This window comes from Musca domestica, unplaced genomic scaffold (genome assembly GCF_030504385.1).
Source record: "Musca domestica strain aabys unplaced genomic scaffold, Musca_domestica.polishedcontigs.V.1.1 219, whole genome shotgun sequence".
NCBI classification, from domain to species: Eukaryota; Metazoa; Arthropoda; class Insecta; order Diptera; family Muscidae; genus Musca; species Musca domestica.
The window spans coordinates 17,158-34,755 of NW_026712261.1; the positions used below are offsets into that span (position 1 = coordinate 17,158).

General features: G+C 30.7%; 1 protein-coding gene across 1 annotated transcript in view; it reads right to left on the reverse strand.

The window, feature by feature from the left end:
- Positions 1-4,188: 4,188 nt before the first annotated feature.
- LOC131802581 (uncharacterized) overlaps positions 4,189-17,598 on the reverse strand; it is a 133,401-nt gene continuing 119,991 nt past the window's right edge. Inside the window, 3 exon segments of the mRNA XM_059122907.1 lie at positions 4,189-4,591; positions 4,593-5,342; positions 15,320-15,387. Of these exon segments, the coding sequence (XP_058978890.1) occupies positions 4,535-4,591; positions 4,593-5,342; positions 15,320-15,387 (875 nt within the window). The 3' untranslated portion in view covers positions 4,189-4,534.

Below are 17,598 nucleotides of genomic sequence, written 5' to 3' on the forward strand. Positions count from 1 at the left end.
TCAAAATTTAAATTAAATTGTCAGCTGAGATTCCTTGCCAAAATTTAGGTATACAAAGATATATCATTTTATTATTTAACCGGCCAGTAAAATTGGGAAGGGAAATTGTCCAAATTGTATTTTCTATTTTTTCTCCCAGGCAGGATTGTCGAAACAAATAAAACACTTCTTCAGAGAAATAAATAAAAACTATTTTGTTTTAATAAACTTTTGTTTGTATTTATGCATGTATGTAAGTATGTTATGCTATTAGGAAATATATGTATTTATGTTTTGCTTTCAAGATAGTTTGTAGGTAGTTGTTGTTGTTATTGTGTGTGTTATAATGTTTATAGATATGAAATAGTTAATGGTAATTAGAATTTTTTTATAAAGTCGTTATTGTGTTGTCGTTTGGAATGAAGGAAAGAAAGAAAAAAACAAAAGCGAATCAATTTTCCATTATTAATAATGCGTGTTATGTATTTACGAAAAAATTTAATATTAGGGATTTATTTTTGAGAAATTGTCTTGTATATATGTGTATGTATAGAAAGTGTTTTTGTTGAATAAATGTGTATTTGCATTTGGTTTGTGACTTTATTTGTTTTTATTTTTTTTTTTTTTTGGTTTTGATTTAATAATAATAGTTTGTTTTTATAATTTCAATATGTCATAGATTTTTAATTTATTTAATTTTTCTTTTTCATATAATTATTTTTGTTTTTAATTACTCTGTATATGTATAGTTTTTTGGGTTTTTTTATTAATATTATATATTTTTTTAATTTTATCAATTTGTTTTAGATTTTAGTTTTTCATTTTGTTTTTGTTATAAACTGGTCAGCAACAGTAGCAAATTTAACAATGTGCGTAACAAATAATTGTAAATATTTTTTTTTAATATGTTTATAAATTTCATTCATTTTCTTCTTCTTGTTTTTCATTTTGTATGTATAATATATATAACTTATAATATTTATTTATATATAATTTAAAGTATGTATAATATGATTACAATCAGTTTATGAGGGCGAAGATTTTGTTTAGTTTCAAATTTTCCAAGGTTGTTTTGGGGGGAAGGGCATTTTGCTTGTTTTTTTTGTTTTTGGTTTCATTATTTTTAAGTCAAGTAACATTAAATTTTGTTAAAACAAATATATAATATTCTTTTTATAATTATTGCATTTTCATTTTAATGATATTTTGCTTTTACATATTCAATTTTACAACGTTTGTTTTGTTGAGAACAAATGAAAAATGAAATAAATTATTTTTTCTTTTTTTATAACAAAAAAATCAAAATATTTTATTAACAAAATTAAAACTAATAGAATTTATTTTGTAGATGGTATTTATTTTCAAAAGATGTCTAATTCTTTTGCGGGTTTGAAATTCTATTTCTCAAGAGGGTGGATGTTGCATATGGAATTGAAAAATTCCTATTAATTTTTAATTAATAAAAAATCAATCACTATTTGAGATACGTTTTTATTGTTAAAAGGATACAATTTTTTAAGCACATACACAGGAATGATGTTGGACTATAAAAGCCTTACACATTTTTAAAAACAGTTGGACAGGACCGAACATTTAATTGCCATCAGTGGGTAACAATGTCAGGTAGCCTGCGAGTCTAACTTTAAAACCGTTTGTTCAAAGTTCAGTAACTAATGTCGGAAAACAGGGTAACAGATATAAAAGCAATGTGGTTATCAGCAAATAAGTGGGTCGTAATTTCAATACCAAAATCCGTTAATTTCTCTCAGGGAATTGAAAAATAATATAATTTATTTCGAAATATTTAAGTGACTTTAACTATTTTTTCACTAGAACCCAGGTAAATAAAGTTTGGTTTGTAAGTAGTTATAGCGTAATGAAATTTTTCACCAAGGAGCAAAGGTAATATTAAAGAAAACTTGAAATGTGGTTTATTACCAAGAAATAGGGAACCTCTTAAAAATATCTAAGGCCAATATTGATACTCAAGTGATATTGACGTTTCCTTAATTGCGAATATTTTCGGTGGAATGAAATCGAAGAAAGCTTTGAGAACGTCTTCTCATATACGACCAGAAGTGTTTTCTGTTTACCACTAAAAGATCTTATCTCCAGAAAGGTTCTCCCATAAAAGACAAAAGGGTCCTCTTTTTGAAGACCAAAGGGTTCTCCCATGTGAAGATCAAAGGGTCTTTTCTTGGAAGACCAAAATATCTTATCATGGAAGACCAAAATATCTTATCATGGAAGACCAAAGATATTCGTTTAGAAGTCCAAGTGTTTTCTAAAAATACAAGGGGTATTATAGACGACCAGAAGGAATTTTTTTGTAGCCCAAAAGGGTCCTCTCCTAGAACACAAAAGGGTTCTCTTCTTGAAGTCAAAAGGGTTCACCCACTAAAGATCTTCTAATGAAAAATAAAAAAGCTCATAGAAGACTATAGTATCTTCTCTTAGAAGTCCAATGAGTCTTTTTATAAAAGACTAGAGGGAATTTTCATAGACGACGAAAGGTCTTCTTGTTGTCAACTAAAAGATCTTCTTTCCGCAGTCGGGAGGTCTTCTTCTAGAAATTCTGATTTTTTTCTCCTAAAAGCTCTGAAGGTTTTTTTCTAGAACGCCAAAAGTATAAAAGGGTCTTCTGATAGATGGCCAAAGATCTTCTTAGGGCCAAAGTATCTTCTCATAAAAGACCAAAGGGAATTCTCACTGAAGATCAATGGATCTTCTCTTAGTAGTCCAAATGACTTCTCTTAGAAATCCAAGAGTCTTTTCGCACAGCACAGCAGAAGGTCTCCTCATAGACAACCAGAGGGTCATCTCATAGACGACCAGAAGTTCTCTTCGTTGACAACCAGAAAGTCTTCTCTAAGTTGTTCAGGAGGTCTATTAGAAGATCTGAAGACTTTCTTCTAGAATCCCGTGAAATATGGCGTCTGTTCTGCTTAAACAACGTAGGAGGAATTGTGCATCATGGCTATGAGAGCTCCCACACATGGAATCAAAGCAGCGCCTTTTAATGGGAAGAAGGTGAAATTCACAGGTCATACGCCGCACAGTCCAGACTTGGCATACAATGTCTTCTTTCTATTACCGTAAATCAAGACATAAATGCATGAAGACCGATTTTTATTACAAGACGCTGGCATTAACAGCAGCATTACCATGTTTTGGATGTGCCTTAATCGGGGCGGAAAAGTGCTTTCCTAATTAGTTTCATTTTAATCTTTAAACCAGAAATACGTATAGTAGACCTCGAATAAAGATAACACAAGAAACAATCGAATCGTCACAAATTTTATACAAATTATCAATAAGTGGCGCCCAAGCATTATGGGTAAAAATATATTATTAATTTCATATTTTTATAGAACAAAAACTTTGCCCAATTTTGAAGATTTTCACAAGGAAATTTCATCATAATGATCAGCGAGATTTCAATAATACAACCTAAACGTTCAACTAACTTGAGATGTATTATGTGGGTTATTGCAATATTTTAGAAATTTGTGAATATTTACTTGTTTACAGATATTTAAAGCTTTCGACGTTTACAACTTTACAATGGGTCTCTCTGAACATGGCTTCACAATAGGCTCTAAGAATGTCAATCTCTTGATATTAGGAACAATGAAATATACATCCCGCGAAATTTCCAAATTTATTATTTTTTAACAAATTTTGAATAAGTGGCGCCCAATCATATTAAGAGTAATATTTGTATTTGTTCCACAGCTAATTCTCCTGGGAATTTTCGATACTGAAAATTGGGACATATTGCTTTAAGAGAACGCGACTTAAATATTAAATTTCGGGTCAATTGTGGGTAGAAAATATTCCAGGTCTCATTTTGAACAGACAAATTTTTTAAATAAAAATGTGGGCATCCCGGTTTTTTAGATAATAGAATCGAAGAATATCTTATTATTTAAAATCAAATTCGATGGCGAAGAAGATTTTTTATCTATTTTTTTTTTTTAATTTGATTGAAGGCTTAAACATCGTATAGAAAAAATAAAATCTATCTCAGTAAGTGAGAAAATTCCCTATTTATTTCTTTCTTTCTAACTGAGAACGCATTTTCTACAATTTTCCCAAAAAAGAATGTGAGGAAGAGTGAGAAAGAGAGATGAATCATGAATTTTGATCAATAACTAATCCTATATTTAGTGACATTTTTAAAATCAAATTTTGAAGTTTAGTAAAAATTTGCATCGAAACATTTTCGAAACGAGGGCATTGCCTTCGAAGCACTTAACATCATGTTCCGCGTACGTGTGCTGTAAAAAACTGCATCCATGTTTCTTCTTTTTTTGGGATTTTAATTCGTTTTCTTATTTGGTTTTACTTTTTAAAAATTTGTTTTATTGTGAATGCATAATTTTTTTGTAAGATTTTTTCTTGTTCTTGTCTTTTTTGGTATTTGTTTTTTTTTTTTAATTTGTTTTTCTTTCTATAATTTATAGTAATTTAATATTATTGTTATAATTATATTATTAATTATTAAGTATTAATTTAATAATATATATAAAAACGACCTATAATATGACCGGGGTTATTTACCAAAACCGAAGCCGAACTTGCCAAAGAGATCTTTACCTTTCGACAGCACATTCACCGCCCGGCGCCGCTGCTGCGATACCTTTGAGACCGCCCAGCAGACCGGCACCGGGTCCTTGACCTTGCGGTGGTGGCTGTTGACCTTGAGGTGGCACTTGTGGTTGTTGTTGCTGCTGCTGTGGCTGTTGTTGTTGCTGCTGCTGCTGTTGTTGTTGGGCGCCGCCGCCGAACAATCCCCCCAGGCCGGTTGAAGCTTGCTGCGTTGGCTGCGCACCACCTGGTGGTTGCATTGGATCTTGTTTCGGTGGTTGTTTCGAACCAAATAGACCACCGGTGGCAGCCGAAGTAGCACCCGAGAGTAAGCTAGTTGCTCCGGATAATAAACCGCCTGAGGGTTGTGATACGGGGGGAGGTTGTTGTTGCTGCGGCTGTTGTTGTTGGCCCATCATGCCCATCTGACCCATTTGTCCCATCTGCTGCTGGCCGGGCATGCCAGGCTGTTGACCCTGCTGCATGCCCATTTGCCCCATCTGGCCCATTTGTTGGCCCTGCTGTTGTTGTCCCATGCCCGGTTGTTGGCCCATCATGCCCTGTTGACCCATGCCAGGCTGTTGTCCCATGCCCGGCTGTTGGCCCATCATGCCTTGCTGTTGACCCATCATGCCCTGCTGACCCATTTGCCCCATGCCACCCATTTGCTGCTGTTGCTGTAGTTGTTGTTGTGACTGCTGTTGTTGCTGACCATATGGTTGCTGTTGTTGTTGCATTCCGCCAACAACATTACCAGCGCGACCGATCATCCCCTGTAAGACATGAGACGGACATTAGCAATTGGCAAGGATGGCAAATATTGTCAATCAACTATTTGCATTTCGCAACAATAACAGTAGGAATAGAGAAAGTGTTGAGAAAAAAACAAACGAACAAACCAAAAAACAAAGATTAAAAATAAAAACAAGGAAAATTGGAAAAAAATCCATTACTCGAATAAATCCAAAAACAAACCGAAAAAATAGAAAATCTTGGCTAAAAGAAACTCGTTATACATTTAGTAACTGACAAAAGATATATTTATATATATGTATAAATATATAGAAAGAGAGAAATTTATATATAAATATTTTTTTTGTGGAATATACGAAGGATTGATTAACAATGTTGCGGGGCATCAGAACTTCATTCATTGAAATTTGAAGTGTTTCGTCTGGCGAAACAAAATACGCTGATTCCACTCGATTTAATTTGTCTCCGCTTTCACATCGTACATTTGTCTCGAATCGCAACAATAGTGTGGAACGTTTTTTTTTTTTTTTTTTGGCTTGATATGAATAAACGAAATATATGCATGTAGGGTAGGTATATTGGCCAATTTTAAAAGTTACTTACTACTCAGGACTACCGAACTGATGATAAGAGTTTTTGACACTTGACTTCGGAATCTACTCAAGTTTTTAATTCAATTTGATGTGTGCTGAAATTTAGGTACGATAGTTAGATTTTATTTGCTTAACATATCATCTGATATGAGTCAATTGTAAATTGTTTTAGGTAATTATCTCAACAAATAATGTTGATATAGCACTATATAATGTAGATTGTAGATTGATATTTTCACATTTATCTTTAGAAATTTTGCGATGTTTATTGCAATGTTTATTTATACTATGTAATAATATATTACTATTGTATAAAATTATACTTTCTTCATGCTATGAACACAATATTTTTTTTTATAGTACGAAAAGTTTATTTTGACTTTAAATTATTCAGGAGTGCCTAAATTATTCCTCAAAAATGCAAAATATTAAATCATTTTACAAACGACTCCAAAGGCCTGTTTACATATACCAAGTTGACAGTTGTAATCCAATGGACTTATTATGTGTGTAAGGCGTGTAACGAGATATGCCTACTGGCCTTAGTGAAAGAACGACTTGTGTACAGTACAACTAAAACAAGATAAAATGCAGTAAGTTCGGCCGGGCCGAACTTTGAATACCCTCCACCATTCGGAACGAATTTGGAAATTTTCAAAAAAATAAAATCCGTTAAAAGTTTTGTTAAAATTTTTAAAATGCCGACTATAGCCGATAAGTTGGGGTCAATACGACGTGGACCTACATTACCATTGTTTGTCATAAGCCATTACCATATTCAAATTCGAAACGTTGAATAAACGGTGAATAATATACCTAAAATCATCAAAATACCATATATAGAGAGGTACCGTTATATCGGAGCTATACAAAGACCTGGACCTGGATAGACAACCCTCTGTCACGGGCTGTAGCATCCATTACGAACTTCAAATACGACATCTCAAACAATTTCGGTGGGTACCTAAACCTAAACTCTTCAAAATACCGAATATAGGGAGGTACTGATATATGGAGCCTATACGAAGACCTGGGCCTGCATAGACAATTTTCTGTCATAGGCTGTAGTATCCATTACAAACTTCAAATACCAAATTTGAAACAATTCCGGTGAATAATGACGCTAAAATCATCAAAATACCGAATATTGGGAGGTACCGTTATATGGAGGCTATACGAAGATGTGAGCCTGCACAGACAATTTTCTGTCATAGGCTGTAGTATCCATTACGAACTTCAAATACCAAATTTGAAGCAATTCCGGTGAATAATGTCGCTAAAATCATCAAAATACCGAATATCGGGAGGTACCGTTATATGGGGGCTATACGAAGGCGTGGACCTGCATGGCCCATTTACGAACTTAACCTGCTTACTGGAAAAACAAACTTGTGTACAAAATTTGAGCCTTCTATCTCAATTCGTTCGAAAAATAGCGTGATTACAACAGACAGAAGGACAGACAGACGGACATCGCTAAATCGACTTAGAATTTTACGCTGATCAAGAATATATATATACTTTGTTGGGTCAAACTTTGTTTGGAATGACCAAGTTAATATACCCTCCATAGTATGGTGGAGGGTATAATAATGCAATTACCTGCTTTTACAAACGACACGATAATAGATTTCATGCCTCGATTCATGGTAGAAGAATATAGGTAGACGCGTCGACACAGCTGCTGGGACAATGAACTGTCAAACCAATTTTGGAATTGAAAATGTTGAATGATAAATTATTTAAATTTGTAAAATTGTTGAAAAACGCGAATTATAATAGCCTCCGAATGACTTAGTATAAGAAAACATATAAAAATCTACTTTTAATTTTTTTGACATATCAATGCTCCCAAGCGTTGATGCATCTACCTGTATTCTTCTGCCATGTCTCGATTTTCAAACTACAAATATTTTGGAAGCTTTTGTTTATTTACTTAGCGGTGTTCCCTTTTGCTTATTATAACGTTATCTGGAATATTGGTCAAATAACCTTAAATAATAATAATAATCATAATAATAATAAAATAATAATAATAATAATAAAAATAATAATAATAATAATAATAATAATAATAATAATAATAATAATAATAATAATAATAATAATAATAATAATAATAATAGTAATAATAATAATAATAATAATAATAATAATAATAATAATAATAATAATAATAATAATAATAATAATAATAATAATAATAATAATAATGATAATGATAATGATAATAATAATAATAATAATAATACTAATAATAATAATAATAATAATAATAATAATAATAATAATAATAATAATAATAATAATAATGATAATGATAATGATAATGATAATAATAATAATAATCATAATAATAACAACAATAATAATAATAATAATAATAATAATAATAATAATAATAATAATAATAATAATAATAATAATAATAATAATAATAATAATAATGATAATGATAATAATAATAATAATATTCATAATAATAATATAATAATAATAAAATAACTGCGTTCCTACGAAATTCATGTACTTGTTATGAACGCATTTATTTGAACTACGTAATATTGAGAATCCACTAACATGAATAGAAACCCCATAATTTTCATACAAATTTAGTTTTTTCTGTCAATTTTGAGAAAACCTTTTGGAGAAAACCTTCTTTTCTATCTACGGAAATTCGTACTCGTGAAAAAATATAAAACCCCATTAAAAGTATTCCGAAAATAATGAAAATCAGATTTTCAGCTTCGCAAAACAAGTGAAATATATCCCTGAAGCTATACCTTTTCTCTCTGAAATGTTAAAAATTAGATAAATAAGTTATTCTTGTTTCTTTGATTTATTTTATTATTTCTTGAAATAGGTTAAAATTTCGAAGGATGGATGCAAGCCAGGATTTTCTTTAAAAAACATGATCTGTCAGATATTTAGTTTCCATGGCAAAACTGGTGAATAATCTTATTGCGCGCCTTGCCATGTACGTTTCTTCTACTCATTAATTTGAAAACTTTTTCGTTTTTTAAGTTTTTACCTTACCTTTTTATTGTACCATGCAATTGTACTTAACCAAAGAAGAATATACACCTAATAGGTGTGAGACTTATTTGTAAACAAAAATTGTTTGGTTTACCAAAACCGGTAAAAAATAAATGCACTATTTTGAGCAAACAGAAAACATTTATTCAATCCATTTTATTTCCTCGGCGTAACCCATTGCATCATGTGGAATAACCGAATGTATTAACAAATAACAACTTGTTGGGAGCATGGCAGAATTAAAGAGTTGGTCTCATTTGCCAAATCAGTTGTGGTAACCCTTTTGGAGCTAATCTATCATTTTCAAATAAAATAACAAAAAAATTTAAATTTACTGAATTTTCTCTTGTTTTGAAAAGTTTTGTTTTTAAGATAAATTCCTCACATCTGTCTGTCAGAAATCTAACAAATATTTAACAATTCTTATTTAAAAGTTATACATCGTAAAAAACAAAGATTTTATTATATGTTCTCAATACAAAAATGTGTTTTGACAAAAAGAGAATACAACATGCAGTCCTATAACACGTTCACATAGGAAATGTTTACCCGGGTTAATCACAATAGTCAAATTAATAGCGATTGGTCAATTATCACAGTTAAGCTGGATAAATGGTTGTATGTAAACGTGCTTTTACTGTGTCGCCTTGGTTATTATAACCTGATAAGACGCAGGTATGCGAAACGCCTTGAAATATGCAATAGAAATCTGAATCGTAACCTAAAATTTCAACCACAAACAAATCGTTATAATAAACTTGAGTAGAATTCCTTTGTTTACTTCGTAATATATTTCATGGATTATTTTAGTAAATGTTTTGTTTTTAATGAGTTATGTATATGTAGAACTAGCAACGTTTTTTTATAAAAATCTTTTGGAACACTAAAACAAAAACAAACTATGCTTATGAATTAATATATGTAAAGCCTTATTTACACCAAATTTCTCCATTTCTTTTGATTAAAAATCAAGTAAATGCTTCGTAAAATACGAAATTTAGTTGTCGGCGTAAAGTAGGCTTAGGTTGTTAGTTTAGGTATATATGTATGTATATTTTCTTAAGCATTTAACCATAACGCAATAACAGTTATTCTGCTCTGTTTGTTTTCGATTTTCTGTATTGATTTTGTATGTTTTGAGTTGTGTTGGATTAATTTTTTTTCTTTTTTGTTATATCAAACTAAAATCAAAATAATTTCAACTAAATTTTAAATTATTTAATAATTAACGTACAGTTTTTTTCTTTGCAATTTATAACAAACATTTTGAAATGAAACGACAAATCATATATGGAAAAAGCCAAAAATTAAAAACGAATGAAACACAAAAATGATCGATTGTTATACAAGATACTGATGACAGAAGAACCAAAGAAGCCAAAAAGGAATGATTGATTGATTACACACTCTATATAGATATCATTATTTATAATATTTACGAATAAAAACTATAAGAGAACAGAAAAAACGTAAGGAAACGGAGGACATTTTGTACACATACAGTGAATCACATAGAAATTTTTTTACACACCATTTACATTTACATCCAATATGATTAGGAAATGAAAAAGAGTTATTTTTGGTTAAAATGTTTTTTGTTTGTTTTTTTTTATAGACACACGACTAATAAATATTTGTTTATATATATGAAGATTTTATACTTATGTATGTAGGTAGATATATAGGTCTTGTATTATATTACAAAATATTATAAGCATTTAAATTTGTTTGTAATATGCTTTGCTTCTAAGAGTTTTTTTCTATTTGAAGTTGTCATTTTTAATATGGCTTTAAATGTGACGATAGTATATTTACAGACAATTTTTTAATGAATTATGTTGAAAATTAAGATAATATTATTTTGTATATATTCATGAAGTGTTCTTTTCGCAACGTATGTTATTAGTAAATACCATTTTGGTTGGAGTTTATCTTTCAATAGTGGAAAATAATTTCATGGAAATAGAGATCGCTCTGCCCTACATTAACATACCCACAATCAGGGAGAAAGCTTAGCTCTATTGTATCCATATGAATTTTATGACTGTTGGGAAATCACTAATTATTGCAAAAGAATAAAACAACATCCAAAGGAGAATCGGTCTTTGAGGACTAATTATTTCGAGCGCCGTCTGTACGTCATTTTTAAGCATGTTTTTTATATATGACGGCTACTTCGTTTGCGAGAAAGAATGCCAATAGTAATTGTTGTGTTCCTGTACTTTATTAATATTAAAGGTGCTAAAGGAGGGAAATGTGAAATGAACTCTGAGAAAACTACGTTACCCAGAACGTACGAGAACAGAAAACTAGCAAAAATCTCCAAAATAGATGGCATTCTTTCAAATCACAATCTCAGCCAGAAAAAAAACTTCCAATAGTACTACTACGCTTTACTTTTTTTCTCTTAAATTCGCCTACAAATTTTACTATATTTTCGATACAGGAGTAGATTTGTAGAAAAAAGTGTCAAAAAATGGCAAAAGTAGTATTTTCATGACAGTTTCTGAAACGGCCTTGTTCAATTCTGAAAAGGAAGACAATAGCCAAGTCTTCCGAAAAACTAACCAACATCGTAGACTAAGTTCAGCGAGCGCCATCTATATTTCAACTCATTTATATTTAGTATTGTTTGGTAATATATTTTTGGTTTTGACAACCAGATGATATAGATATAGATATTCAATGTTACTGACTTAGCGGAATGGAATGTTTTATATCGTTTTTGCGTTAGAACTTTTTGTCTTATTTATTTGAGGCATATGCAACTAAATTGACAATTTAAAGTCCCTGGGCTTATTAATTTCAACATTTTAGTTCCATCTACACGTGGATACAATTGCATTTTTGTTCGATATGATAAAGAGGTACAATAAGGTGGTAGACCTGTTGCCTTTCTTCCTTTCTAATAGCGCATTTACATTATTAAAGACTAAACTACTGGATTTAATAAATCCAAACACATAGGATTAGTTTAGAAACCCTCAGGAGGATATAAATGCTACTCAGCTGACGTTTGTCAATCAGAGAAGGAAACACGCTAGCCTCCATTAAAAAAAATGTTATTGTTCGCAAGGCTAGTCCATTTAGGCACGACACACTCTAATTCATACTAGGGTTGAGAAATCTTGTCCACTCTTTCTCGTTTCTTAAAAGCAACTAGTTGCATGTAGTTCCTTCGTTCATGCATTCTTGTAGATTCATTCGTAAAAACTCCAATGTAAACGTAGCGTTAGAACTATAAAATGAAGCGACGTAAAAAGAAATAAATTTCAATAGCTCCTTTCACTTTTCTTGTAGTTTCTAGTTCATTCCGAAACTATACAACACTAATTCATACTGGTGTTGGTAATCTCGTTCACTTTTAAACGTTCTGTTTCTTAAAAGGAACTAGTTCCATGTAGCAAAGACCCAAAGTGGTAAAGCCTATACAAAATGCATTTGGAGCATTTTGACTCATGACAGAGGCATGTTAATATAAAAACTAGAATTACAGGGACGAATGACAAATAAAAATTTGACAAATCCAAAAATGTTGTTTCAGAAATTTATTCCATGGACCTTTCCAAAAATTTGCATATTGCTTTAGCGGTTCAAATCGGTTAACATTGGTAACTATGTATGTTGTTATATCATAACAGAGGTATTTTTCACAGGGTTGCCATATTTTTGATCTATCTTACCCTATATTTATATTTCTATGGCCGGTTATTACATCTTTCCGAGATATAGAAAAGTGATGTTATCGGACACATAAATCGTTTTTCGTTATTACAAGTTTCATTAAAGTATGAACTGTCCGATAAGCAAAAGGTCAGGCTACTGAATTCATGTTGCCATATTTTGCATTTATATGGCAATAAAAGCAAAATGTAGTTAAATATAAAATGGTTAACGCAAATCGTTTATTTTATATTGAAGAAATGAATTATAAATGTATTTATTATTATTATTATTATTGTTATTATTTGTTACACTGAAATTAAGATGCCATTGTGAAAAAATGCAGTGACTACCAGTTATTTTTACAAAAATCTTGCCATATCCCTGTTAAAAATGCATATATTTTAAATGAAAGATGTAACAATGACAACCCGATAATCACTTTTCTTAAGTAAGGGATAACAAAAGTGGACTATAAAGGAAAGATGTAACAACGAGCCTATATCGTTTAATATAGTTCCTTCATTTATGTATTTCTGTAGATGACAATATGAATATATTTGGCAGTGTTTAAGAAAAATTTGAATAGTCTATAATAGCAGGAGGTAGAATAAAGTAACTTTTTAAATAATTTTTTTTTTTAATTTTTTCAATGCATTTTTTACCATTTTATGTGTTTATATTGTTTTGAACAATAAATAATACAATTTAGAATTATTTCAAATTCTGATATAATAAAAGTGGCAATTTTATTTGCAGCCAATATAAATTGTCTTCAACATGTTTTAAAATTTAAAAAATTTGAAAAAAAATATTTTCTGCATAAAATGTTTTTTTAAAAGATTATGTTTTTTATGGTCGTAGATATCGAAAGCACTTTCTGTTACTTTACATTCCCTTACCATGATTCTGTCGTAATATAATTAATTTTTTAACGTTAATAGAGGCAGTGTTTTGCAATTCTGAATTATTTTTTGTGGGAAGAATCCATTCAGTTTTTTACTTCCCAGATAAAAACATATTTCAGAAATTTTTTTAATAATCAAATGCAGTTGTTGCGTGCTTTTAAATCACATTTGAAAAAAGGCTCTTCTACAGTGTTGCATTTTTACGAAGTTAAACTATCGTTTGGTTGTACCTTGTTCCCACATACGTTGAAAAATGCTGATACAAGACATTTTTTGTCACTGAAAGTCAATCGTAGATTGAAATGAGTGAAAAGACCTCGATGTACAAAACAGGTTGGTATAGTTTCGAGAATTTTCTTTCTAATTGGGAGGTACAAAAGAGACGCGAAATTATAACATACGTTGCGATTAGAACACCCTAATACTCTATGTCTAAAACTTTTGTAATGATATTATTGGAATTTCGCTCTGCTTTCATTGATATGGGTGGTTCGTTGGTTTTTTTAGTGGGTGGGTTGGTGGTTGTTAGAAGTTGAAGTGAATAAATCTGTCGTAGGTATATGTTTTGAGTTAACTTGCGGTTTTAATATGTGTCCAAATTTGGAATAGGGAAAACGTTTGTATGCAAACAAAAAATATTTTGATAGGGGAGAGAAAAGAAACAAAGCATGTAACGTAAAAATCAAAGGCTGAAAGCTGAAGTGAAATGAAAGTGAAAAATGAAACAGAAGAAATAACTGGATTTTCGATTTTGAATCAGGAACCAGGTTTGAATGTTCACCACTGTTGGGGTGATGGATAAAGTGTGGTGAGTTTTTGGTTGTGATAGTGTCAATGGGTAAACGTGGAATGTACTTTTTGTTTGTATGTAACTATGTTTTGCTAATGTAATGCCGTTTCATTGAAAATGTTTGCTAACATTGTTTTCTTCGATCATTTCTACACAAAGAGAGAGAAAAAACAAAAACAACTAATTTGTTTCTACAACGGGTGTGGGTGTTGCCAGTGTGTGTTTAACAAAGATTGCTGTTGCTGAACTACTTCTTTCGTTCATTTATTGATATTTTTTCTTCGACAATATCTAAAGCACAAAAATTATATTTTTTTGTTTTATATTCGTTGTTTTAAGCTTTCAAAATGTTGCTAGCTATACATAAAAGTTGATTGAAACTGAATTTGTTCATTTTGGTTTAATCACAATAAATTGTTGGAATTCGCTTACACTTGGGGGGGTAGTATGTGTTGGATAAAATTAGCATTTCGTTATGAAATTATTGCCGTTTATTTGTTTTTTTTTTTTTTTCTTAGATTTTAATTTCTTTCTACGAAACTCCAAATCAAACACAAACGACAATTAGTTTTTGGTTTGAAATGAAAATGAAAGCAAAAATTACAATACAACACAATTGGAATGCATGAATGTTGAGTTGTTGAGTATCATCTAATCAGAGACAGAGTTGTGTTGAACACAGTTGTAGTAGACAAGTAGTAGAAATAGTAGTTGATGTAGTAGTAGTAGTAACAGTTGTAAAGAGACAGTTCTAGGTAGGGTGTGATAGTAGTAGTAAAAATTGTACTTAAAACAGTGAGTGGAGTTTTTTTCGAGTTGTTTTTTTTTCATTTGAGGGGAGATTTTTTTTTTGCAAATATATTTAAGTTTGTTAAAAGAGAGTAGGTATAATGTTTGAGAGAGAGAGAAAGAGATATAACGTATATTTCAAAAACAAAACTAAAAAATGAAGAACAAGTTAAATGCATTTTTTCTTAACAAAAATGTAAAGAAGTTAGAGTATTTACCTGCGTTTGGTGATCGGGGGCAGGGTGGCCCGTGTTGTCTAACAGTGTAGGGGAAGCAGGGCGAGCATCTATAGCAACAAATATAACATAAAGACTTCACATTTACCACAGCAGACCATTACAAAATAAATTTTGTTAACTTAAATTCTTTTTGTTGGTATTGGTAGTTGTTTTTTTTTTCTTTTTTTCAGAAATAAATAAAAATGTAACAACGAAAAAGAAAATCAAAAAAAAAAGACAGAATTAAGAAATCATAGACAAGAAATAATTATATAAAAAAAATTCGATGCATTTCTGTTATTGTTTTTTTTTTTTTATTTTTTTGGAAGAGAACCAATTTGGAAAAAAAAAGTTTTTTGTTGTTTTTGTTAGTAATAATTTGATTTGATTTTTCTTTGGAGAGGCAACCCTATAACCACGAAATTCCATTATGTAGACAAAATACAGCAGCTTCTTAAGGTGTGGGACTGAATTAGAACTCCATTCGAATCTGAATTTGATCTGAATTTTGTATGTTTTCTATATAATTCACCGCAAGTTTGGACTTGAGATTCCACATACATATAAAAGGTTAACAGAATTTTATACAAAATTAAATATATATTAGAAAATAATTGAAAGAGAAAAAACGAAGGAGTAGCAAAAAAAGTATTTGCTTTGCTTTATAAGAAAAAGCCAAAAAAAAAAAAGAAAATTAAAATCAAATAAATTACTTTCAATAACAAGTGTTTTGTAGTATTACCTTTCAAATATGTTGTTGCATTTTGTCTGTATTACTTAATTTTACATAATAATTATTTATAAATTTTATACACTTAATAATATGTATTTGTAGTTGAAATTAAAATTAATTGTTTTTTTTTTTTCGTTTTAAATTATTTTGTATAGTGCCTTAGAAGCAATTGTTATGTAGAAATATTTATAAATAGTTGTGTGTGTGTTTGTGAATGTTGTTGTTATTGTTGTTTACTTTGTTGTTTTGTATAAATATGTAATTTTTTCTTCAAAAATTCGCAATAAAACACCGTAGCAAAAAATGAAAAACAAAATCGAGCAAACTATAAAACTATAAATATTTTTTTAAAACAGATTAAGCCCAGTTTACACTGATGCATATTGAACTTCCAAAATAAATTTTGTAATCTGTTTATAAGAATTCCTCACTAGCGGTGTTCACATGAGACAATTTTACTTAGTTGCCTATAATATTTGCTTCTGATCTTCGAAGAAAAAAAGTCCCAATTCACCCATATTTATTCATAAATATATGGAAATGCTCCCTAATTGGTTACTAAGAGAGTGTATCATTCAAATGAGACTATTAGGACAAGTCATTGTGTAAGTAAAAAATTCAAAATCTTTGTACTTCGGATAGCTTCGGTTATTCAGAGGGTGGAGTTGAAAACTTGCCACAGTTGCCGATAATCTCGGCGTTAACACTTCGATAAAGGCCAGTGAAGATTGGAAAATCGGCCCTGAGGACAAAAATCCCAAACGCTTTGTTGAAAGTATTTCGACTTTGAACCGCCTGAGAGTAGAAATCATTATGAAGGAATCTTTTGAAGTCGGAAAACTGTCATTTGCTTTGTAGAAACTGTTCTAGATGTTTCATCAGTTCGTCATAATCTATAAGTTGAATGTACTTCTTTGAATTCTATTTTAGTTTTACCGAAGATTGTAATTCTCCCAAAAAAAAAAAAAAACGAGAAACTGGTAAATATAAAATCATCGAAATCCCTATAAAAACGTTAGGTCTGTTTAATTACGACATAATGGTGACCCAACATGTATTTCGACTACCAACACCTTCTATGGAAGCAAACCTACAATGAAATGTCCCATCTTTATATACAAGGTGGCGCAAAAGTAATTCTCCTATCAGAAAATGCTATAAATTTTACGATTTGCAAATAATGTCATGCGAAATACACGTTAATAAACAGTGTTACGCTACACTGCTCCAGAACGCGAAATATTGGTGACTATTTATTTGACCTACGGTGACGGTGACTTGGCTACAACATGAATTTCGTCTCAGATTTCCTGGCCTTCCAACGCCTACTGGTGAAACACTGTGACGTTTAGCCGCTCGCCACGAAGAGACTGGCACAACATAAGATGCTGCCGAGAGTGGCAGACCCCAGAGTATCCGTCCTGCAGAGAATATTGCTGCTGTAGCCGAGGTTGTCATGAAAGCGCCGTTGACATCGACCAGGCGACGTGCCACGCAAATCGGTATCAGCGAATTTTGGTACATGATTTGAAGATGTTTTCGTACA